The sequence below is a fragment of the Macrotis lagotis genome, chromosome 5 (genome assembly GCF_037893015.1).
Source record: "Macrotis lagotis isolate mMagLag1 chromosome 5, bilby.v1.9.chrom.fasta, whole genome shotgun sequence".
Classification (NCBI taxonomy): Eukaryota; Metazoa; Chordata; class Mammalia; order Peramelemorphia; family Peramelidae; genus Macrotis; species Macrotis lagotis.
Window position 1 is genome coordinate 82153298 of NC_133662.1, and position 19708 is coordinate 82173005.

The 19708-nt window shown below is 36.2% G+C and overlaps 2 protein-coding genes across 2 annotated transcripts in view; both read right to left on the reverse strand.

Moving 5' to 3' along the window:
• GABRR1 (gamma-aminobutyric acid type A receptor subunit rho1) overlaps nucleotides 1-4880 on the reverse strand; it is a 118674-nt gene extending 113794 nt beyond the window's left edge. The window contains exon 1 of the mRNA XM_074187137.1: nucleotides 4186-4880. Coding sequence (XP_074043238.1) covers nucleotides 4186-4199 — 14 coding nt within the window. The 5' untranslated portion in view covers nucleotides 4200-4880. The remainder of the gene's footprint in view (nucleotides 1-4185) is intronic.
• Nucleotides 4881-11914: 7034 nt separating this feature from the next.
• GABRR2 (gamma-aminobutyric acid type A receptor subunit rho2) overlaps nucleotides 11915-19708 on the reverse strand; it is a 69514-nt gene continuing 61720 nt past the window's right edge. Inside the window, exon 9 of the mRNA XM_074187140.1 lies at nucleotides 11915-17303. Coding sequence (XP_074043241.1) covers nucleotides 16995-17303 — 309 coding nt within the window. The 3' untranslated portion in view covers nucleotides 11915-16994. The remainder of the gene's footprint in view (nucleotides 17304-19708) is intronic.

A 19708-nucleotide genomic window follows, 5' to 3' on the forward strand; every position in this document is an offset into this window, starting at 1 on the left:
AAAGTAAATTCTACTTCACTTTTACAAGAGGGATACAATATTCAATATGAAGAATTTTTATAACTCTCATCTACAGTTGATTGAACCCATTTACTCTTGTTCTGTCCTCAGTGATAATGGAGAACAACTAGTTACCACATAAGATCTTAAAGCTGGAAGGGACCTCAAAAGAACATCTAATTCAAGTGTCTCATTTTATAGATTAGCAAACAGAAGCAAAAAGAGTTAAATGACTGCCCCCCTCCCCATTTCATACTGGTTAATGAATGTCATATGTGGTATTTTACCCAATGGGACTCCCAAGTCAATTTTTTTTCATACTATCGATAGTTCAGAGAGGAAAGTGGGTGCCTTATTGACTTAGGGGTACTACTGGAAAGACATTGGAAAGGACAGAAGGAGTAGCTATAAGTCTGTAAATAAATCTTCAACATTCAATTGGAATTGGCAGACTTCTCCATAGTAAAACAATTTGGGAACATACAGTCCACAAAGTAGTTTGGAAAAATTCCCATGATACCATGCTAGTAGACAGAATTTCCAGAACCTATAAATAAATGCTTGTTGACCACTCCCCATTCTCTAAAAGGGAACTCTCTAAGGGATACAAAGAAAGATCTTCAGAAAGATGCCTCCCCAGAGTAAATTAGATGTTGAAAGTCTCTGCTCCTATTGCATCTCTTCAGTCTTAAAACCATCTTGAGGAGTGATGAAGGAATAGTCATCTTCCCCTTTATAGGAGAAGAAAATTTCATTGAGTTGGGATTTTTGCCTCTTTCCAGACAAGGAAGCTCTGGCACCTAATGTGGAGCTGGCCGGGAAAACTGGCAGACCAAGTACCTGACTGCTAGTTTCAAGTCTGCAGCTGTGCTCTTGGGGACTGCCCCTTCAGAAGAATGTGAAGGAGGGAAGGAAGGGAGAGGGAGAGAGAACTTGTGAAATGTTTACTACAGAGAATTTGGCACCAGAGAGTTTAGCAGCTGCTACTCCCGTCCACCTGCTCGGTTCCAGAGCAGAACTCAGCTGATTCAGAACTGAGATACAGACTTCTAGAAATAGCCTGGGGAAATGACAACTTCATCAGGCCTTTTCTCACTTTAACCCCCTTTTCTCAGAAATTACATAATTTTCTATTTGACAATTCAGGTCAACATGCATTTATGAAGTATTTTCTGTGTGCAAGATATTATTCTAGGCATAGGAGGAAGTCAAAGAATTTAGATAAAACATGGTCCCTGCCTTCTTGGAGTTTATAGTCATATCTAATAAGAAAAGGCATGCATATACACAGCTAACTAATATAAAAATATGATAAATGGATGCAAATGGTGCAAATATTTTAGTTGAGGTTCAACCTTGGGTCATGGTTTCTACTTGTAAGCCCTTTCAGGGACTTCTCCTCCAAGAGCAGAATGGAAATTATTGGTAATAGGGTCAAACTGAGCTGGCCTTCAGCAAAATAGTGTTCAGCAGCTACAGAGAAAACTTGTGTCCATTATTAGTTGTAAAGAAAATGTGATTGATTCCCAACCTATTTTCTGTGTCACCCACAGAATTTAGAGAGAACAAGTAGTTTTGTTTTCTTTTTAAAATTAGTAGTTTAATTTTTAAATGTTTTATTAATACCTTTCATTTGCAGCATCATATGCCCTTCCATCCCCATGCCCAGAAAGTCATTCCTTTTGACAAAGATTTAAAAATTTAAAAAAATCAGCAAAACCAAACAACTATTGACTATGTCTGACAACATATCCATCATCCATATTCTTAGTAACGTGTTTCTGCAACAAGAAGAAAGGACCAGTTTTTCAAATTTCTGAGGGGCCATACTTGGTCACTATAATTAGACAGTGTTTAATTTCATCTTATTGATCTTTCCACAGAGCCTAGCACATAAATATATATTGATTATTGAATTTCTATTGCTATTATCATAGTTACCATTTACATTATTTTCCTAGTTGATCAAATTTGCTTTTTCTCTAGAATTCTTGTTTCCTCCTCCTCCTCAACAGAGGCAGTAAGGTCCACCACACCCTTCCTCAGGCATTTATACTGAAACCAGCCCACCCCATTTCTGCTTCTTGTTTTAAGAGGGAATCAATAATGAAAGTAGTACAACTATTCCTACTGGAAAGGGCATGACAGATGATTGCCCTTTAGTTTCATTCACAGTTCCTTAATATTCCAGACCAAAATTTCCTTCCATAGTCATCATTGAGTCCCTCTCTTTTAGAATATAAACCATGAAGGCAGAGACTATCTCACTTTTATATCTGTATCCCCGAACCTAGCATCTTTCCTGGCAGATAGTTAATAAATATTTCTTCTTTTTTCCCCATCCTCCCTTTCTCTCTCTTCTTTCCTCCTTTCTTCTCTTCTTCCTTCCCTCTAATCTTTCTCCCTCTCTCTTTTCTTCCTCCTCTCCATTCTTCCTTTCTTCCTCCCTTCCCCTTTTACTCCTTCCCTCCTTCCTTCCTTCTTTCCTTCATTATGATTTTAACTCTCTCTCCCTAATGCATGGAGATATTGATGACCCCAAACTTGTTCCAGTAAATTTTTAAAATTTTTATTTAAGGCAATGGGGTTAACTAACTTGCCCAAGGTCACACAGCTAGGTAAATTGTTAAGTGTCTGAGGTTGGATTTGAACTCAAATCCTCCTGACTCCAGAGTCAGTGCTCTATCCACTGTACCACCTAGCAGTCCCTGTTCCAGTAATTTTTGAAACCTCTCTTTGCCTTTAATATTTAAAGGAATGCCCCTTCTAATATCAGAAGATCTTTATGAACCAATGCAGAATGAAATGAGAAAAACTAATAGAACAATTCATACAATGTTAACATTATAGAGAAAAATGACTTTGAAAGACTTTAGAACTCTGATCAAAGCAATGATAAAACTCAAGTTCAATAGAATGAAAGTAAAAAATGTTCTCTTTTGATAAAATGGTGACGAATTTAAAATGCACAGAGACATATATTTTTGGACATGGCTAAAGTGGGAATTTGCTGGACTGTGCAGATTTATATTGAAGAATTTTTATTTTTGTTTTAACTTATTTATGGAGTGGAGAGACTGATAAATTTTTTAAATAGTTGTTTCTTGAAAATTTTAAAAACAATTTTAAAATAAACATGCTTCAAACTCCCTGGACTTAGAAGACTTAACATTAAGTCCTAGCTCACTCTTTAGTATATGACTGAGAGCAATCTAGTTAAATTTTCTGAGATGCTGTAAAAAGATAATCTCACTAGCTCTGTTGGACTCAGAAAGATATGAGCTCAAACCCTTTTTCTGACAATTAAGAATGATGATGATAGTTAGCATTTCATAGCACTTATCATTTACCTGACAATGTGCTAAGTACTTTACCAATATTATGTCATTTCACTCTTAGACCAACCCTGGGAGCTAGGTGCTATCATGAGTTCTATTTTGCAGTTGAGGAAACTGAAGTAAAGTGATTTGCCCCAAGTCTCAGAGCTATTAACTGTCTGAATTCACATTTGCACACAGTTTTTGACATTCTAGTCCCAGCATTCTATTCATTGCACCATCTAATTGACTACTATCTGGGGGACTGTGAGCAAGTCATTGAACCTCCCTAAGCCTCATATTTCTCATCTGCAAAATGAAGGGGTAGGTCTGGATGACTTTTGAGGCTCCTTCCAGAGTTAAATCTATGTTTCTACCACAGAAACTTGTCAAAGGGGAAGTACTTTTTGTAAAATGAGCTATAATGAGTATTATTCACCATTCTATGGTCTAGCATACTCTACCTTATGGGATAAGTTAGAGGTGAGACAAACCATGAGTACTTCATTATATTTTGTTTTACACACAAACACACACACTTGAATTTCACAACATTTTACAAACAGCTCAGAGTCACAATTCAACAGAAAAGAGTTGATGCCTTCTCTCTAAATGAACCTCAGCATAAGTCAGGAAGTAATTATTAGTAGAGAAATAAAACATAATTATTTAATAGCAGAAGGATCATAACTTTCTAAGTAGATGAATACTTTCAGAACTTTTCTCAAATTTAACATATCTTTTAACACTGAGTTTTCCTTAACTAGTAAAGAAATTAGAACAAATATCCCATGGAAGATACACACACATGCATACATACATGCACACATATGCACATACACTTACACACATATGCACATACACTTACCCATACATGCACATAGTAGCTGAGAATGTGACACAACCAAAAAATCATTCTCTATAGTCAGATGAACTGGGTTCAAATCTCATCTCTGATGTGTCCTTAGGCAAATAATTTAGCCTTCCTGGGATCTAAATTTTTCCATCTGAAAAATGAAAATGTTATAGGAGATGCCCTCTGAAGACACTTTTGGTTCTAAATCTATGAGACTTTCTGAGTCATCAGTTAAGATCTGAATTACTGGCTCCCATGGTTCTGAGATTAGTTGGCTGACAGCCGAGAATAAGAAGAGACCACAGGATAAGCACTTAGAAATGGAACATCTGGCAGGAAAGGAAAATATTTTTAGCTCTGCACCATCAGGATTTGATCTGGCTGCCAGAACTTGGTGGAGCACCTATGATAAGATAGCTCTCGTATCTTGGATCAAGAAATGTCAAAGATGGGACAATTATCAAGTCTTGAGGCTCAAAAACAGGTCTTGAGCTGAAGTAGAATTATACCTAGATAGGGGGTCTAGGGCTTTGAACAAGGATCTTTAAATTTAAAAGATAATTCAACAGTTGAAACAGTTGAACCTAATCCAGTTAACAAGAATAATTACTTAAATAACTACTTAAAACATTGACTCAAGATGAGATACAGAGGCTAACTCTTGAAGTCTGGTCTCACTCTCTTCTCTACTCTTCCTCTTCTACTTCCTTATATCCTAAACAATTTAACTTTAAACTCATCTTTAAAACTTTATTTAAGGAAGAGTTTGGGACAGCTTGCCATGGGCATAAAAATTAGACTCTTAGCTGGGGCATAAGCATAAGCCAATCCATTAAACATTGGATGTGGGTAGTCACAAGTAAAGGTGGAACAAGGGTAGAGATTCATCACAGAAACAAGTAGGTTGAAGTATGATCATCAGCAAAAAGACTGGTGGTAAGGCAGATTAAACTATGGTCAAAAAAATCAAGGTTGAGATGGGAGAAACATTGGAAGCTGAAATTAAGATTTGTGTCTGAGGCAGAAACCAAGATCATTTATCATAGGTCAAGTTAAAATTAAAATTTAGAAGGCATCTATTAAGTGCCTACTATATACTAGATTTCAGGTTATACCCTGGAGTCAAACATTGTAAAGATCCCGTCTTTTTATCTCAGGCAACAAAGGAGGTGAGCAAGATAAAGATGAGAGATAATAGGATAGCCTGAGTTCTACCTGGTACTTCCAATTATTAAGGGACTTTGAGAAAGATCTTCAACATATTTGGTGGATCTTTTAGGAGCAGTTCACAGGGGAATATGGATACAAACCACACAAGAGTCTCACAAGGCATAAGGTGATTAACTTCTTTGGAGAAGGTAGCCACATGGATGAGATCATGGATTCATTTACAAGATCACAGATTGAAAGTTAGAGGGGACATAAAAAGTATTGAGTTCAATCCTTCATTTGTAGATGATGAAACTGAGGTTTAGAAAGGTTTAGTGGACATTTAGTGGACACACACAGCTAATACCAGATGAGGCAAGATTCAAATATTTATCTTCCTGACTCCAAAACCACCACTCTATCCACTATACTATGATGCTTCTCAAATATCAAAGGTAGCTTAGGGCTTCCATTGACAGGAAATCTTTTTGTCCTTTAAAGGACCCTGGATAGGTCAGGGTAGGTCTCTTCTGCCACTTCGTGGTTACATCTTCCTCCCATCTTTCTCCATCCATGAGTACTTCTCAATGTTTTCCAATAGCAGCTCCCATGGTTTTGATGATCACACTTATACAAATAATTCCCAAAATCTAAATATTCAGCCCCAACCTGTCCATTAGAACTCTAATTTTACATCTCTACCTGTCTGTTGGGCAAACATCTCTCAATATCTCATCTATATGTCAAACTAAACATGAATAAAATGGGAAGATTTATTTCCATCACTACCACCTACTTCCAAAAAAATCTTCCTTTTCACCAAACCTTGTTATCCCAGTTAAGAGTATGATTATCCTTCCTTTCACCTAGAATGGTAACTTTGGAGGCATCCCCACCATCAGGTTAAATCTTGGGGAATGAACTTTCTCTTCCATGCAGATCACTTCTACCTGTAGTTACTAAATATATTTTCAGGGCACAGAGAAATAGACAGACAGAGATAGAAACAAAGACAGTCAGAGACAGACAAAGAGACAGAGACACTAAGATTAAGAAAACAAAAAAATTTAGATACTAAATGTAAGGGACTGTGCTAAGTAAGTTCCATTTTAATTCTCTGGGGCGGGGGGAAGTCAACACATAAAGGGAACCTGGAAAGTGGGTTGAGGAGCAAGTATACTGAGGAAGGAGCGATGAACAGGAAAGGTAAAGGATGAGTCAGAGAGAGGGCACAGGTATTTGAGGTGAAGCATAGCTTGGAACTCTTCCTAAAATGGTGGTCACCAGGAAGGAGTCATCTATCGGAAGAGGATATCCTTAGGACAGAGGGTGAAGGTCCATTATGTGTCTTTTCACCAAGCTTTGCTGCTGTTTAAATAAGTCAACTGTCGAATCATATACATAAGAATTCAAGTCCTTTACAATATCAGAATAGAGCAGAATTTGAGTCTCTGCCTGAGAGAACAAGACATTGTTTTAAGTGATGATGATGATGGCAACAGCTGGTTGTTATGCAATGTTGTTTTAGTCATGCCTGACTCTCCGTGAAAACATTGGGGTTTCTTGTCAGTTACTGGAGTGGATTGCCATTTATTTCTCCATCCCATTTTACAGGTGATTAAATTGAGACAGATAGAGTTAAGTGACTTGCCCAGGGTCACACAGGAAGCATCTGAGACCAGATTTGAACTCAAGAAGATGAATCTTTCTGACTCTAGGCCTGCTACTCTATCCACTTTATCATCTAACTGCCTTTTCATAATCTATCTCATTCATCCCTTTCAGTGTTTAAATAAGGTTCCTGTCCTGTATGAACTATAACTGTGATTCCATTTACTTTTGAATTAATTATACATCAACCCCACTATACTGACTAATCTCTAAGGTTTCTTCTGGAACACATTATAAAAATGCTAGTTATTATTATCATTACAATACCAGTCTTCAGTCAGTTATACCTATTGTTCATACTAATGTTAATTACAAACATAAAAATAACTGCTTGTTTTTTTAGAGTAGTTTTAAGGTTTACCAAATTCTTTCCTCACAACAACAGTGAGTTTAGGAAATGTCCTCAAAAGTCATCTAATACACTACCCTTACTTTTCACATTAGCAAACTAGAAAATCAGAAAAATTAACCCATTTGCCTAAAGTAAATGCAGTAAAAAATAAAACTAGGATTAACCTCTAAAAGCACTTACAACACATTGGACAACCCTGTGAGATAACGTAGCACAGTTGAGGGAAAAGATCTTGTGGGCTTGCTATGACCAAGCATGATCTTTGAAGTTTATCTTTAGTGTGTCTCTCCTCCCCATCAATAAATAGCCTTTTAATTCCTCTCTTCTGGACTCTATATCCTCTCCCCGCCCTGCAGTATTCTATTTCTGCTAATCCCTGCTAAAGTCATAAGGATCATAGGCTTTAGACCTAGAAGGGATCTAAGCTGGTATTGTAACCCTTGGGTTAGAGACTTTCTACTGACATTAAGAGCACAGATGTACTTTGAAAATTCTCACTTCCCTGGTTTGTTAACTTCACCCAATCAATCTTGAACTTCACTATTCAATAGCATTAAAAGTTTTGGGCTAGATAATCTCAATGAATACTTCTAGCTCTATTACAAATCACAAATCACAAAATTTCAATTTTTGAAAAAATTTCCTCAGTAATTTTTCCTGTCAGAAATCTGTTCTCTTTTCAAATTCAAGATGACAACTATTGTTCCCCATTTATGTTCTTTTTTCTTTAGTTCACATTTCTAAGGATATGTTGGTTTCAAGTTCACAAACTAACTTTAAAAATGTTTCCTTAATTAGAAATTGAGAGGATGACCATTAATTGGGTCATCCTGAACAAGATGTGGTTATATAATTTTGAACAATAATACAATTGTTCTATAATAAAAGACAAACCAGATGGTTTCAGAAAAGCTGCAGAAGTTATTTGAACTGATTCAAAGTTTAAGTGAACAGGAATAGGAGAGCATGGTATACAGTTATAGCAACATTGCAATGATGAGCAACTGTAAAAGAATTAGCTTATTAAAATAATGATCCAAGACAATTCCAGTGGATCTTTGAAGGAAAATGCTATCCAATTCCAGAGAGAGAACTGATGTACAGATTGAAGAATACTTTTTTCACTTTATTCTTGTTATTGTCTGTGTTTTCTTTTACAATATGGCTAATATGAAAAGGTGTTTTGTATGACTTCCCACATATAATCAATATAATGCTTGCCTTCTCAAGGGTGGAGAAGACAAGGAGGTAGAGAGAGAATTTGAAACTCAAAATTTTTTAAAAATTAAGATTAAAAAATTTGAATGTAATTGGAAAATGTGTAGTGAAATAAAAATATACTAAAATATTTTCTTAATATTCTGAACATGACAAATATCAGCAAACATAAACACTTTACCTATAAAGAAGATTAAAAAGGAAACTGTATAAGAGACTATTAATCCTTACCACATATAGCACAAACCAACTTTTCTTTCTCTCCTTTCATACAACACACAAACCAACTTTTCAAGGGGTTTCCTCACTAATTTCAAGTCAAAGCTGAGACCAAGATAAAGTTTACATAGTTATGGGCTGGGGAACATTAAGGACGGTCCATCATCTTTTCTCTTTTCCTGCCTCTATTTCTGAGTATGATACGAAACATTTTTTTCTCTCCTTTATCCCTTACCTGCAGTCTCTTTCTCTTCATCCTTCTCCTATTCTCCTAAAAAAAAAATCCAAGGAATACCTGGTGTTGCCAATAAGAACCATTCCCAGGACTTCATGATGCCTTTGGGGAATCCTATTTTAATATAAAAGGAATTTTCCTAACTGGATCCCTGGTGCCAAAAATTGTGACCAATGAGAAGACTTTCTTATGATTCTGTGAATGACTTGGGAAAAGCAAAAGGGAGTGAAGTAATTGGAAAAGAATGAAAGAAATCTTACTATGTCAGAACCTTGAATGTGTGCTCAGTGCCCCCATTGCTTTTGCTCCCGATGCTTATCCCTTCCTGACCCTTACTCGCTCTGTTCTCTCCCTGAAACTATGTCCCATTCCTCATTTCTACAATACTGCTTACCTTCTACATTGGTCATGGGTTCTCAAAAGAAAGTAATTTATCTAAGTTATGATTTAGTATGTGTGTGTGTGTGTTTGTATATATATGTGTGTGTGTGTGTGTGTGTGTGTGTGTGTGTGTGTGTGTGTGTGTGTGTGTGTTTATTTTTGGGAAGAATCAAGACTTTTAAAGAGACCATGGTCATATAAGGACATAGAAAGAAGAAAATTATCTTTCTAATTAATGAGGATTTTTTCAGTGGGGTTCTTGAATTAAACAAAATAAATGTTTTATTATATATATCATATATTACATATAATTATGTCATATGTTATTATATTATTTATATATTATATTAGTATAACTCCCTGTTGTTATAATTAAATATATTAATCATAGAAGAGAAAGGAAAACTTACTCCGTGATATGATGTGAGTTGAAGAGGGACAAAGTCCTTCTAAGGCAGAAGACACAAAAAATTTTCTCTTCCCTGATACCAGGTTAGAGAGCATGGACATTGACTAAGGGAAATACTGTGCCCAAATGATACCTGAAAGAGAAGCTGGAAAAAGATGGCTCACACATACATGGATTGAGGTCAGAAAGAAAGATTGACTAGTTTCCACATGCCAAACATTTTACAATCCATCACCACTTTGAAGGACCCCTATTTTTTTTAATATAAAAGTGCTTCAAATATGACTATCTTATTTAGGAAGCTAGAGATGTGAGGACTTTCTCTTTAGGATCAGGAACTTCCTATCTATAGTATTTATTGCTACAAAAAATAGGTCTCTGATTCTGTAATCCAGACTGCTTTTAGTATTTTTTCAAAACCTCACATAAATGGGTAATTAGAGGTTTAGTTTTTTTCTGAGATAATTCTTTTGAATTCAGTTCAAATAATTCAACAAACAGTGACTGTATACAGTATTCACAGAGCACTATATTAAGCAGGAGATAATAAAGTTTTTTCAGGTCCCCTACCTTTTCAGAGTTCAATAAAGTAATGTGACAAATACATAGTTACTGTAATACAAAATAAATAGTTAATAAATACATTTTCAAAGTACTTTGGGAGGGCTGAGGAGAAAAAGGTCATTAGTCCTGAAGGAGGTCAAGGAAGGTAAAACAGAGGAGTTCACATTTAAACTATTCTTTAAAGAATGGGTAAAAATCTAACTGGTGAAGAAGGGAAAGGAGATGTTCTAGGAACCAAGCAAGCAAAGGCACAGAAAAGCATGTTCATGAATCATAGGCATACAAATTGGAAAGGACTATAGACCATCTAGTCTAACCACTTCATTTTATACATGAAGAAGCTGAGGCACAGGGAAATGAAGTGATTTGCCCAAACATAGTATGAGTAAATGGGAGTTACATAATTCAGCATGTTGCAAAATTGTGAAGAGCCTTGAATACATGCAAAAGAATTTAAATTTTATTCATCAGACAATAGACTTTAGAGCAAAAGTATAACCAAATCTTTTCAAGAAGTAGTCTAGTCGAACAGTAGAATGCCATATGGTTGCATATCTATATCTATATCTATATCTATATCTATATCTATATCTATATCTATATCTATATCTATATCTATATCTATATCTATATCTATATCTATATCTATATCTATATCTATATCTATATCTATGGGTGCAGTGGATAGAGATGTGGCCCTGAAGTCAGGAGTTCAAATCAGGCCTCAGATACTTAAAAATTACCTAGCTGTGGGGCCATGGGCAAGCCACTTAACCCCAATAAAAAGTTAAGGGTGAAATGACCATGAGTAATAGAATAAAGTAAACCACTAAGTGATTTTTTTTTTTTGCTTTTGACCCTTGGCTTCCCTAATTTGCTAATTCATTTTTTTCAAATTAACTAGCTTTCACTTAAAATAATACAGTGAACTCCAGAAACCAAAGAACTAGAAACAACAGTTTATATAGAATCCAAGTAATTAAGACCATTTAGATAATGAGAATCATTTCTCTAGTATATTGTACAATGATTCTTTAAAGAATAGTTTAAATGATGATTAATGTTCCTGATGATGATCTGGAGGTACTATAAGATCCTAAATCATCAAAGAAATATTAAATTATCTTGAATAAAATTTTAATATCAAATTCTTTGGAATGTGATCATTTCTGTAAAGTATATACTGTGAGTTAACTAATGTTAAATTAACCAGAAAAGGGGCAGCTAGGTGGTGCAGTGGCTAGAGCACTGGTCTTGGAGTCAGGAGTAACTGAGTTCAAATCCATCCTCAGACACTTAATAATTACCTATCCATGTGACCTTGGGCAAGCCACTTAACTCCATTTGCCTTGCCAAAAAAAACTAAAAAAAAAATTAACCAGAACCAAATTGTTCCCTGAATACTCAGTATGAACAATTTGCTGTGTTTGAGACCTGCCCTCTGGCTTTCTGTTTTTCTTTTCCTTCAACCTTCCTCCCTCTCCCCCCCCACCTCTGTTTTTGTCTCTCTATCTCCCCCTCCTTCTTTCTTCTCTCCCTTATTTCTTTTTTTCTTTTTCTCCATCTTCCTTTGTCCCTTTCTCTCTTTCCCTTCCTAAAATTATACTTTTGAAATAATCCCAAACCTGGTCAGTCACTTGTTGACACAAATACCATTTCATGATAAAGGACTTAAAAGCCCTAACAGGACATATGAAGGTCTACAGAGAAGGTCAGAGCTTTTTCCCCATATCAGCATTCAGTGTTTTATCTCAATCTGCTAATGGGATGTGTTTATATATTCCAGGTCGAGAGCCTCTAGAAGCTCTCTACTCAGCTCTGTGAGGAAAAGCATAGGCAGGGACTGAGGCCCCCACCTGGCTCTGGGATTTAGCTCTTAATCAGAACTATTTGGAGCACTATGAATTTAGGACATGAAGCCTTCAATTTACCTGCTGTTTTAAGCAGAGACGACAAACACATGTAGCATTTCTTTGGGATTAGTGAGGACTAAGGGAATCAGCTATTTACCAGTCAGCAATTAATCTCCAGGAAATGCCCCTAGCTAAGGTATTATTTCTTTTTTTTCAGTGAAAATGAAAGAGAAAAAATCCAAACACTCAGAGATTCATGGGTTCAATACATAGTATTTAAAGAGTTGGTCTTGTTCAAGTGAGTTATTACTGCTCTTTGAATAAATCTAAATATCTTAGATACTCTGACTGTCTAAATATCATTTCACATAAAGGAATAGTGTCTTAAATGATACAAGTAAATGTCTCAGTTCAGCCCCAAGATCCATGGCAGTATCTGAGAGCAGAGTCAAAATCAAGAACTAGTGGCTTCTTTTTCTTCCCTTCTACTGACATTTGTAATTATTAAAGGGGGGAAAAGAAGTCCCATTTCATCCTGAAATCCCATGAGAGATGAAATGTCATATGCAAAGTTCACCTACATAGATGGGGTTAGTTAACTGAACCACTTTAATACATTAATACTTAAGGATCTGTGATTTGAAGGAGGAAGCCTACCATAGGAAAGAGCACAAGATTTAGAGTCAGAGGGTCTGAGATCTAGTTCTGGCTCTGCCATAGTTACCTTGGTCGAGTCATTAACTTCTCCAGATCTCAAGTTTACTCACTGGTAAAATGAGAGCATTGGCTAGATGATTCCCAGGATTCTTTCCAAGTCTAAAGCTTGTTGTACCAACCTTTAGGGGATATCATAGTAAGAACTAGAGGCATTCTTTATACATTTTCCCCAATGTGGTTAGTTACAATTATAGACCTCATTTAGGAGGTGTTCTAAGTGTTCTAAGACTTGCTATAATCAATACAATTACTTCCAATATGGATCTTATGGAGAATTTCACCATCTGGAGGCAATCTCTTTTGTTCTGCCTTGGACATCAGGTCTCTTTCTACCTTTGGCAAGCACAAATCTCCATTTTATGTATTGCATGATACTGAAAACAGGATTATTGAACATAAAAAGTTATCTCCAATGTTAGATATACCAAGAAATCTTTTATATTGGTGGAGGAAAACCTTTACTCCAAAGGGAGTCAAATGCTTTTTCAGAGCCATAAACAAACCCAGTGGAATCTTATATTCTTTGTATTTTTTAGCCAGCTGTATCCTTTCTCTTATTTTCATCAAACATGTTTTTGAAGAGGTCTAGCTTACCTATAACTCTCTACAAAGCTGACTTTAAATCGTGCTTCATTGTCACATTCTATATATTCATCCTCCCAAGCATTTTTACTCTGTCTGCCACTATCAATACTAGATTCTCCTCCTCTACTTCCCACATCTTGCTCTACAATCAAATCAATAGTAGCATTACTTCTAGAATAGGCATGTCAATTGATCAATTCATGACGCCTATGATGTGACACCCAAACCCTCTGACTAAAATTCCTTTCCCTGGCCACCACTCCTTTATATGTTATTCTCTTCCTCTTTCAGACTACACAATCTCTGAGGACACAGACTGTTTCTCTTTTTTGCATTTGTATTCCCCTTCCCTTACCACAGTACTCAGTATATAGGAAGCATTAAATAGATACTTTCTTCACTTCACTTCATTTCACTTGACGTGTTTTGGGGATGACCTGGTCTAATTACTTCTCATGCTAAGCTTCTTTATGTAAACTTTTACTTCTTTTCACAATTTCTCAGTTTTTAAAAAACATTTCTTGTAATCTCCTGAAAATGAGTTTATAATATAAACTAATGTTGCTATTGGCTGCCACATCTCTTCACTTGACAAGGAGGTAATTTTGAAGTTCTTTTATTCTTCTGTTTGTAGAAATCATTTTCTATCAGCTACTTCACTAGGAAATGGTATTAATCAATGGCCATATCTGTGGTCATATCTATTTACTGTTTTTTAGTATCAATAGTCATTTTAAATAGGTCAGCATGGAGTCATTTTTATGTTTTCCAATCTGATGATTTTTATCTTTTTTCATAGCTAATGATGTGCATATGAACAGCTAATTTGGTAATGAATGACCCATCAATAACCAGTTACTTCTTGTTTAATTATTATTTGTAACAAGAAGGTCAATAGTGATATGATTCAGTTGACCTCTAGAAGTAAGTCTGCTGGGTGGTCACTGATAAAGATTCACATTAAGAGGATCAATAGTTAAGTTAAAATTTATAGATAATCCCTTCTCCATTGCTTTTCTATCCATTTCTACAGAATAGGAAAGTAGGCACATATAACTCAGAATCATTTTTCTTTGTTTTATGCATTGCCATGACTAAAGAATTCAGTCACCAAGTAGCCACTCTGTTTCCCCAATTCCTGTTACCCTTAAAAAAAGGAAATTACTTGTGATGATGTAAAGGTACTTTGTCTAATAATCTTAGAGGTCCTTACTTGAATGTCCTTAGACAAGTGTCTAGAGAGCTTATTGGATCATGACAGCACTCTCCCATTTTCTTTATGACTTCAAACTATATAAGATTATAATGAAGCTCCCTAGGTCTTAGACTCTCCACAATCTACTAAGAATTTATTGGAATACAGAAAGATGGAACAACATGTGACTCCTCCCAATCTCAGCTGTGGGAGGAGGTGAGTGGTGAACCAGGAAAAGGAGAAGGAAGAGGTTGCTTTTTGGCCCCCAATCCCACTGTCCTTTCTAGAACTGGCCTTACCTATGAACAGTTGCTTGAATGGTGTGATATGATGCTCTTCTTCCTTCAGACAGCTTCCCAAACAGAGATTCATTTGGAACAATCGTTGAGTGGGGAACTATCTGAGTGCCATAACAATACAGTACTAGGCATGAGTAAGGAGCACAGATGTGAACAGACAGTAAAAGAAAGCTAATTCTACTTTCTTCCCAAAAGTCAATGAGATGTCACCTAATTATAATCAAGTCTCTGTCCCTTTCAACCTGTACCTTGCTCTGGCTGATATGGTGAGGTGAGCCATGAATCACCCTAGGACTCTAACTCTATGATGAGTACTACAGAAACCTAAGGAGTGCTTCCAAGGGATAAATAAACCTTTAGATACTCTGAAGAGGGAACAATGTTCCTTACTATCACAAGGCTATTTTGAGCATACTTTTGACTTGATATTTATGCATTTAGTGGGTTCTTTCCCCTTCATCACCTCAAACTTTTCATAATTATTTTGAATTCTAATCTTCTCTTATTTCTACACCAGGAGAACCCCCATGAATTTGTCCTTCACTTCATTAGTTTATCCTTATCTCCCCAGATGAATCAATGGAATTTTCAATTTAGTAGCTTGTTTATAGTTCTTGTAGGATATCACAAGTTAGTTTCTCACTTAAATTCAATTTACACACAAATCAAGACATCACCCATAATATCATTGGTGCTCTTTGAAAACAAAGGACAACAATATTAGATATAATTGATCAAAGAGGGCTTCTTTAAGCTAGCTCCCAGGAAAGTATGGAAGACAAGTCCTGAGAGACTTTGCCAGAAGGGAAGATGTGATGCTGGAAAAACTGGGAAGGAAAACATAGTTATACTTAGCTAGATTCAAGTCTTAAGCATTTTGCATGAGACACTGCTAATCAGTGGAGAGAATGCCGACACAATACCACTTACCCATGAAAGGATAAAATTGGTGTGAGAGCTATGGAGAAGAAAGACTTTTTTTTTCTCTTCAAGAGAGGACATGTAGGTTCCAGACTTTGTCCCTATCCTGGAATAACTCCAGACACTTTGAGAGGCAGACACAAGAGAGAGGCAGCAGCAGATATGTAGGAAAAATTGGCTTCTCAATAAGTCTTTGATTTCAAGTTCATTCCTTAGAGATATTGGAGAGTTTACACTTGAGTGAATTCAGTATCCCTCTTTTGGTTTGAGTTGAGATATTTGACTCCCAGACAAAAGAGAGAAGTCCTAATTTCACCCAAAGGAAGGTTCTCTCTCCAATGTCTCTAAGGAAGCTAAAAATCAGGAAATGTTGAAAAGCTGGTTTCTCCTACAGTTTCCAAAGCTTGTTGACAAGGTTGTGACAAGGTCGTCAGTGTGTACAAAGTTGCCTATGAGGTATCTGGGGCTTTCTGCTCCTAAATATGGGGTAAGGGAGAAGATATTAGGGGAATATGGGATAAGGGGGGAAGATACTAAGGGAATTTATTAAATGTCTACTATTTGCCAGGCACTATGCTAAGAAAAATGTTATCTTATTTCATCCTCACAACAATCCTGTGAGGTAGGTGCTATGATCCCCATTTCACAGTTGAGGAAACTGAGGCAAACAGAAGTTAAGTGACTTGCCTTGGATCACACAGTTAGTAATAAACTAAGGCAGGATTTGAACACTGGTCTTCTTGACTCTAGACCTGATGCTCTATCCACTGTGCCCTCTAGCTGGGAAAGGAAATTTTCATCACAAAATAGGATCATAGATGCAGAATTAGAACTGGTAGGACCCTTACAGGTAATCTGGTCCAATATCCTCATTTTTTCAAGGAGAAATCTGAGATGCAAAAAAGTTAAATGATTTGTCTACAATCACCTGGCAAATGGAAGAGATGATCTTTGACTCCAAAGTCTTCTTTTCATCCCATCCTGCAGTGAATGTACCAGATGTATAAACATGCCTAACCTTTCACATAGGTTTCATCATATGTCTCATTATATCTAGCAAAAGACTGACCAGTATATTAAGTTAAAAAATATGTAGAAGGCAGGAAATATCAATCTGGAGTATTTGTCAATGACATGAGTGTTCTGAATGATGCGTAGCCCCACATGGCCCTTCAGTCCCTTCTTTCTAGATGTGTTAGATTCATCACTCAGGGTCAAATGGACCATAATTTTCTCCTGTTTTTCTTCATCAGTCACTGTGTGGCTTCTTGTGTAGCCTGCTAGGTTGTTGACCTCTGATTCACTATAATTGCCATCCAACATAATGGTTCTTGAATGAAGCATCCCACACAGGCACGGACCCTAAGGACAATCAAAACAAAGGAAAAATGGCAGGCATTAGACATTAGAAGGACTAAAGAAAAAAGACCCAAAGAGGATGATTCTTTTTTTTCTCTTAACACGAATCCCCTTGATTATCCTTTTGTTCACAGAATCATAGAACCTCAGAGCTTAGAGGGCAAATACATTCTGAAGCCAAAATCCCTTCTAAAATAGCCTAATAAGTGTTCATCCCTCCTTTTCTTGAAGAGGCAAAGGAGAATTATCCTTGGGTGAGATAGGAGCCTTTTTGTTCCTTGCCCTTGAGTTCCTTGCCATTAAGTGATGGATGTTGGAGCAACTTTTTCTGCTTTGGAATCCTCTCAATGTGAGGAAGTTTTCTCTGACATGAAGTCTTGTTCTTCCCTCTGGAGTAAAACAGAACAAATCCAGTCCCTTTTATAAATGTTATTATATGAATCATTTCCTCTTTACCAATTAGACATTTATCTAAAAGAAAGAGGTCAATCTTATGGGGAAGGAGAGGAAGATACTCTGGGTAGGCCCCAGCAAAAGAGCCAAATTCAAAATAGCCTTGAAAATATACTGTGGAGGCAGCTAAGTGGCGCAGTGGATAGAGTATCCACCATGGAGTCAAGAGGACCTAAGTTCATATCCAGCCTCAGACACTTAATGATAGCTGTGTGACCTCGGGCAAGTTACTTAATCCCAATTTAAAAAGTGTGCTGTATAGACATCATATAAAAGAATGTAAGCACCTTAAGAGCAAAGATGATTTCATTTTTATCTTTGTATATCACCAGAGTCTAGCAAAATTCCTTATACAAAACAAGGTTAATGACAATAGCAGGACTAAAGTCAAATCAATGATTCAGGAAGAGAGAGTGAGGTTAAAGACTTTGCACAGCTCTGTCTCACTTAAATCCACTCCACCCACAAGTTAAGATGCCATCCATGATGTCACTGGTTCTCCTCAAAAATAAAGTTACTACATCAGTTACTAACAGTTATATTGTGCTTTGAGTTATATTGAGCTTTGCAAACTCATTTGATCTTCACATCTACTCTAGGAGATAGATGCTATCATAGAGTTGAGGAAACTGAAGTCTTAAAAAGATTTAATATCTTACCCAGAGTCACAGAGCTAGCAAGTATCTCCAACAGGCTTGAACTCATTGAGCGGGACATTGAGTCCTGCTGCCCTATCCATTATGCCACCTTGCTGCCTACCTTACTAGTAAGTTATCTAATAAACACTTATCAAATTTAATTGAACTAAGCCCAGATAGCCCTTCCCACACCAAAACATACAAGGAATAGTTCTTGCTTGCTTGAAGCTTACAATCTAGTATGGAATATTTCAGGCTGATTAGGCAGTGAGATATATCAAACTCTGCACTAGAGATCTGGATTTACTCTTGGTTCTCCCCATCTCTGATTCATTCTGTGCCTGCAAGGCCTTAATCCTTAATCCTTCAGTGCCCTGGTTTCTCCATCTGGGAAACAGAGATGATGAAAATATTCAACTTGCTCCTATTTCTGCAGAGCTTTAAAATTTTCCAATGAATATCATGAAATTTTATAAGGTATAAAGAGATTAATAATTTCATGTAAATGGAAATGTGTCTTGCATGACTACATATCTTTAATCTATGTGAAATTTCTTGCCTTTTCAATGAGGGGGGAGAGAATTTGGAATTCAAAATCTGAAAAAAAAAGTCAAAATTGTTTTTATTGCTCTTGGAGAAAAATATAATATTAAATTTAAAAAATTTCATGTAAAATTAGAATTGGCCTGAAATTATTGCCTTTTATTGGGAGGGAGGGGGCAACACCTTTTGAGGTTGAGAAGTTTAGTCTTTAAAAAGAAAGGAAACCACCCCCAAGATTTTATTATATTTCTAATTTGAAATCTGAAATTCCTCATGAAAATGAAAAAAATTTTTCTCAAGTTTTAAGGTACAAATAAGGGATTGTTTAAAAAAATTTTCTGAAAAGAAAAATCATACCTTTTCTACATCAGCTTATTTCCAGGACCAGTTTATTGGCTCCTTGGATATTGACTAGTATGGATGAATGATCAGTTTTTAAAGTTCAATTCTTTCTAATCTGAGCATAAATCCATGGTAATGCATGGGGACAAAGTTCCACATGTCTATTAAAGCACAAAAGGTTAAATAGGTTTGCTTGCAGTTTTATGAAATATACAAATTTGAACTTTATTTTATCATTTATTAGGGATTTCTGGTTTTCAATCTCAAAATAACATGCAGTTATAGTTTTAGAGTTGGGAAAAAGTCCAAGGCCAGGGAAGGAAAACTACTTATCTGCAGAGAAAATGAATGGCAGAGCCAGAATAAAATCATAGGATTATAGGATTATAAAATTGGCAGAGCTTTTAGCAACCACCTAATCTAACACTTCTC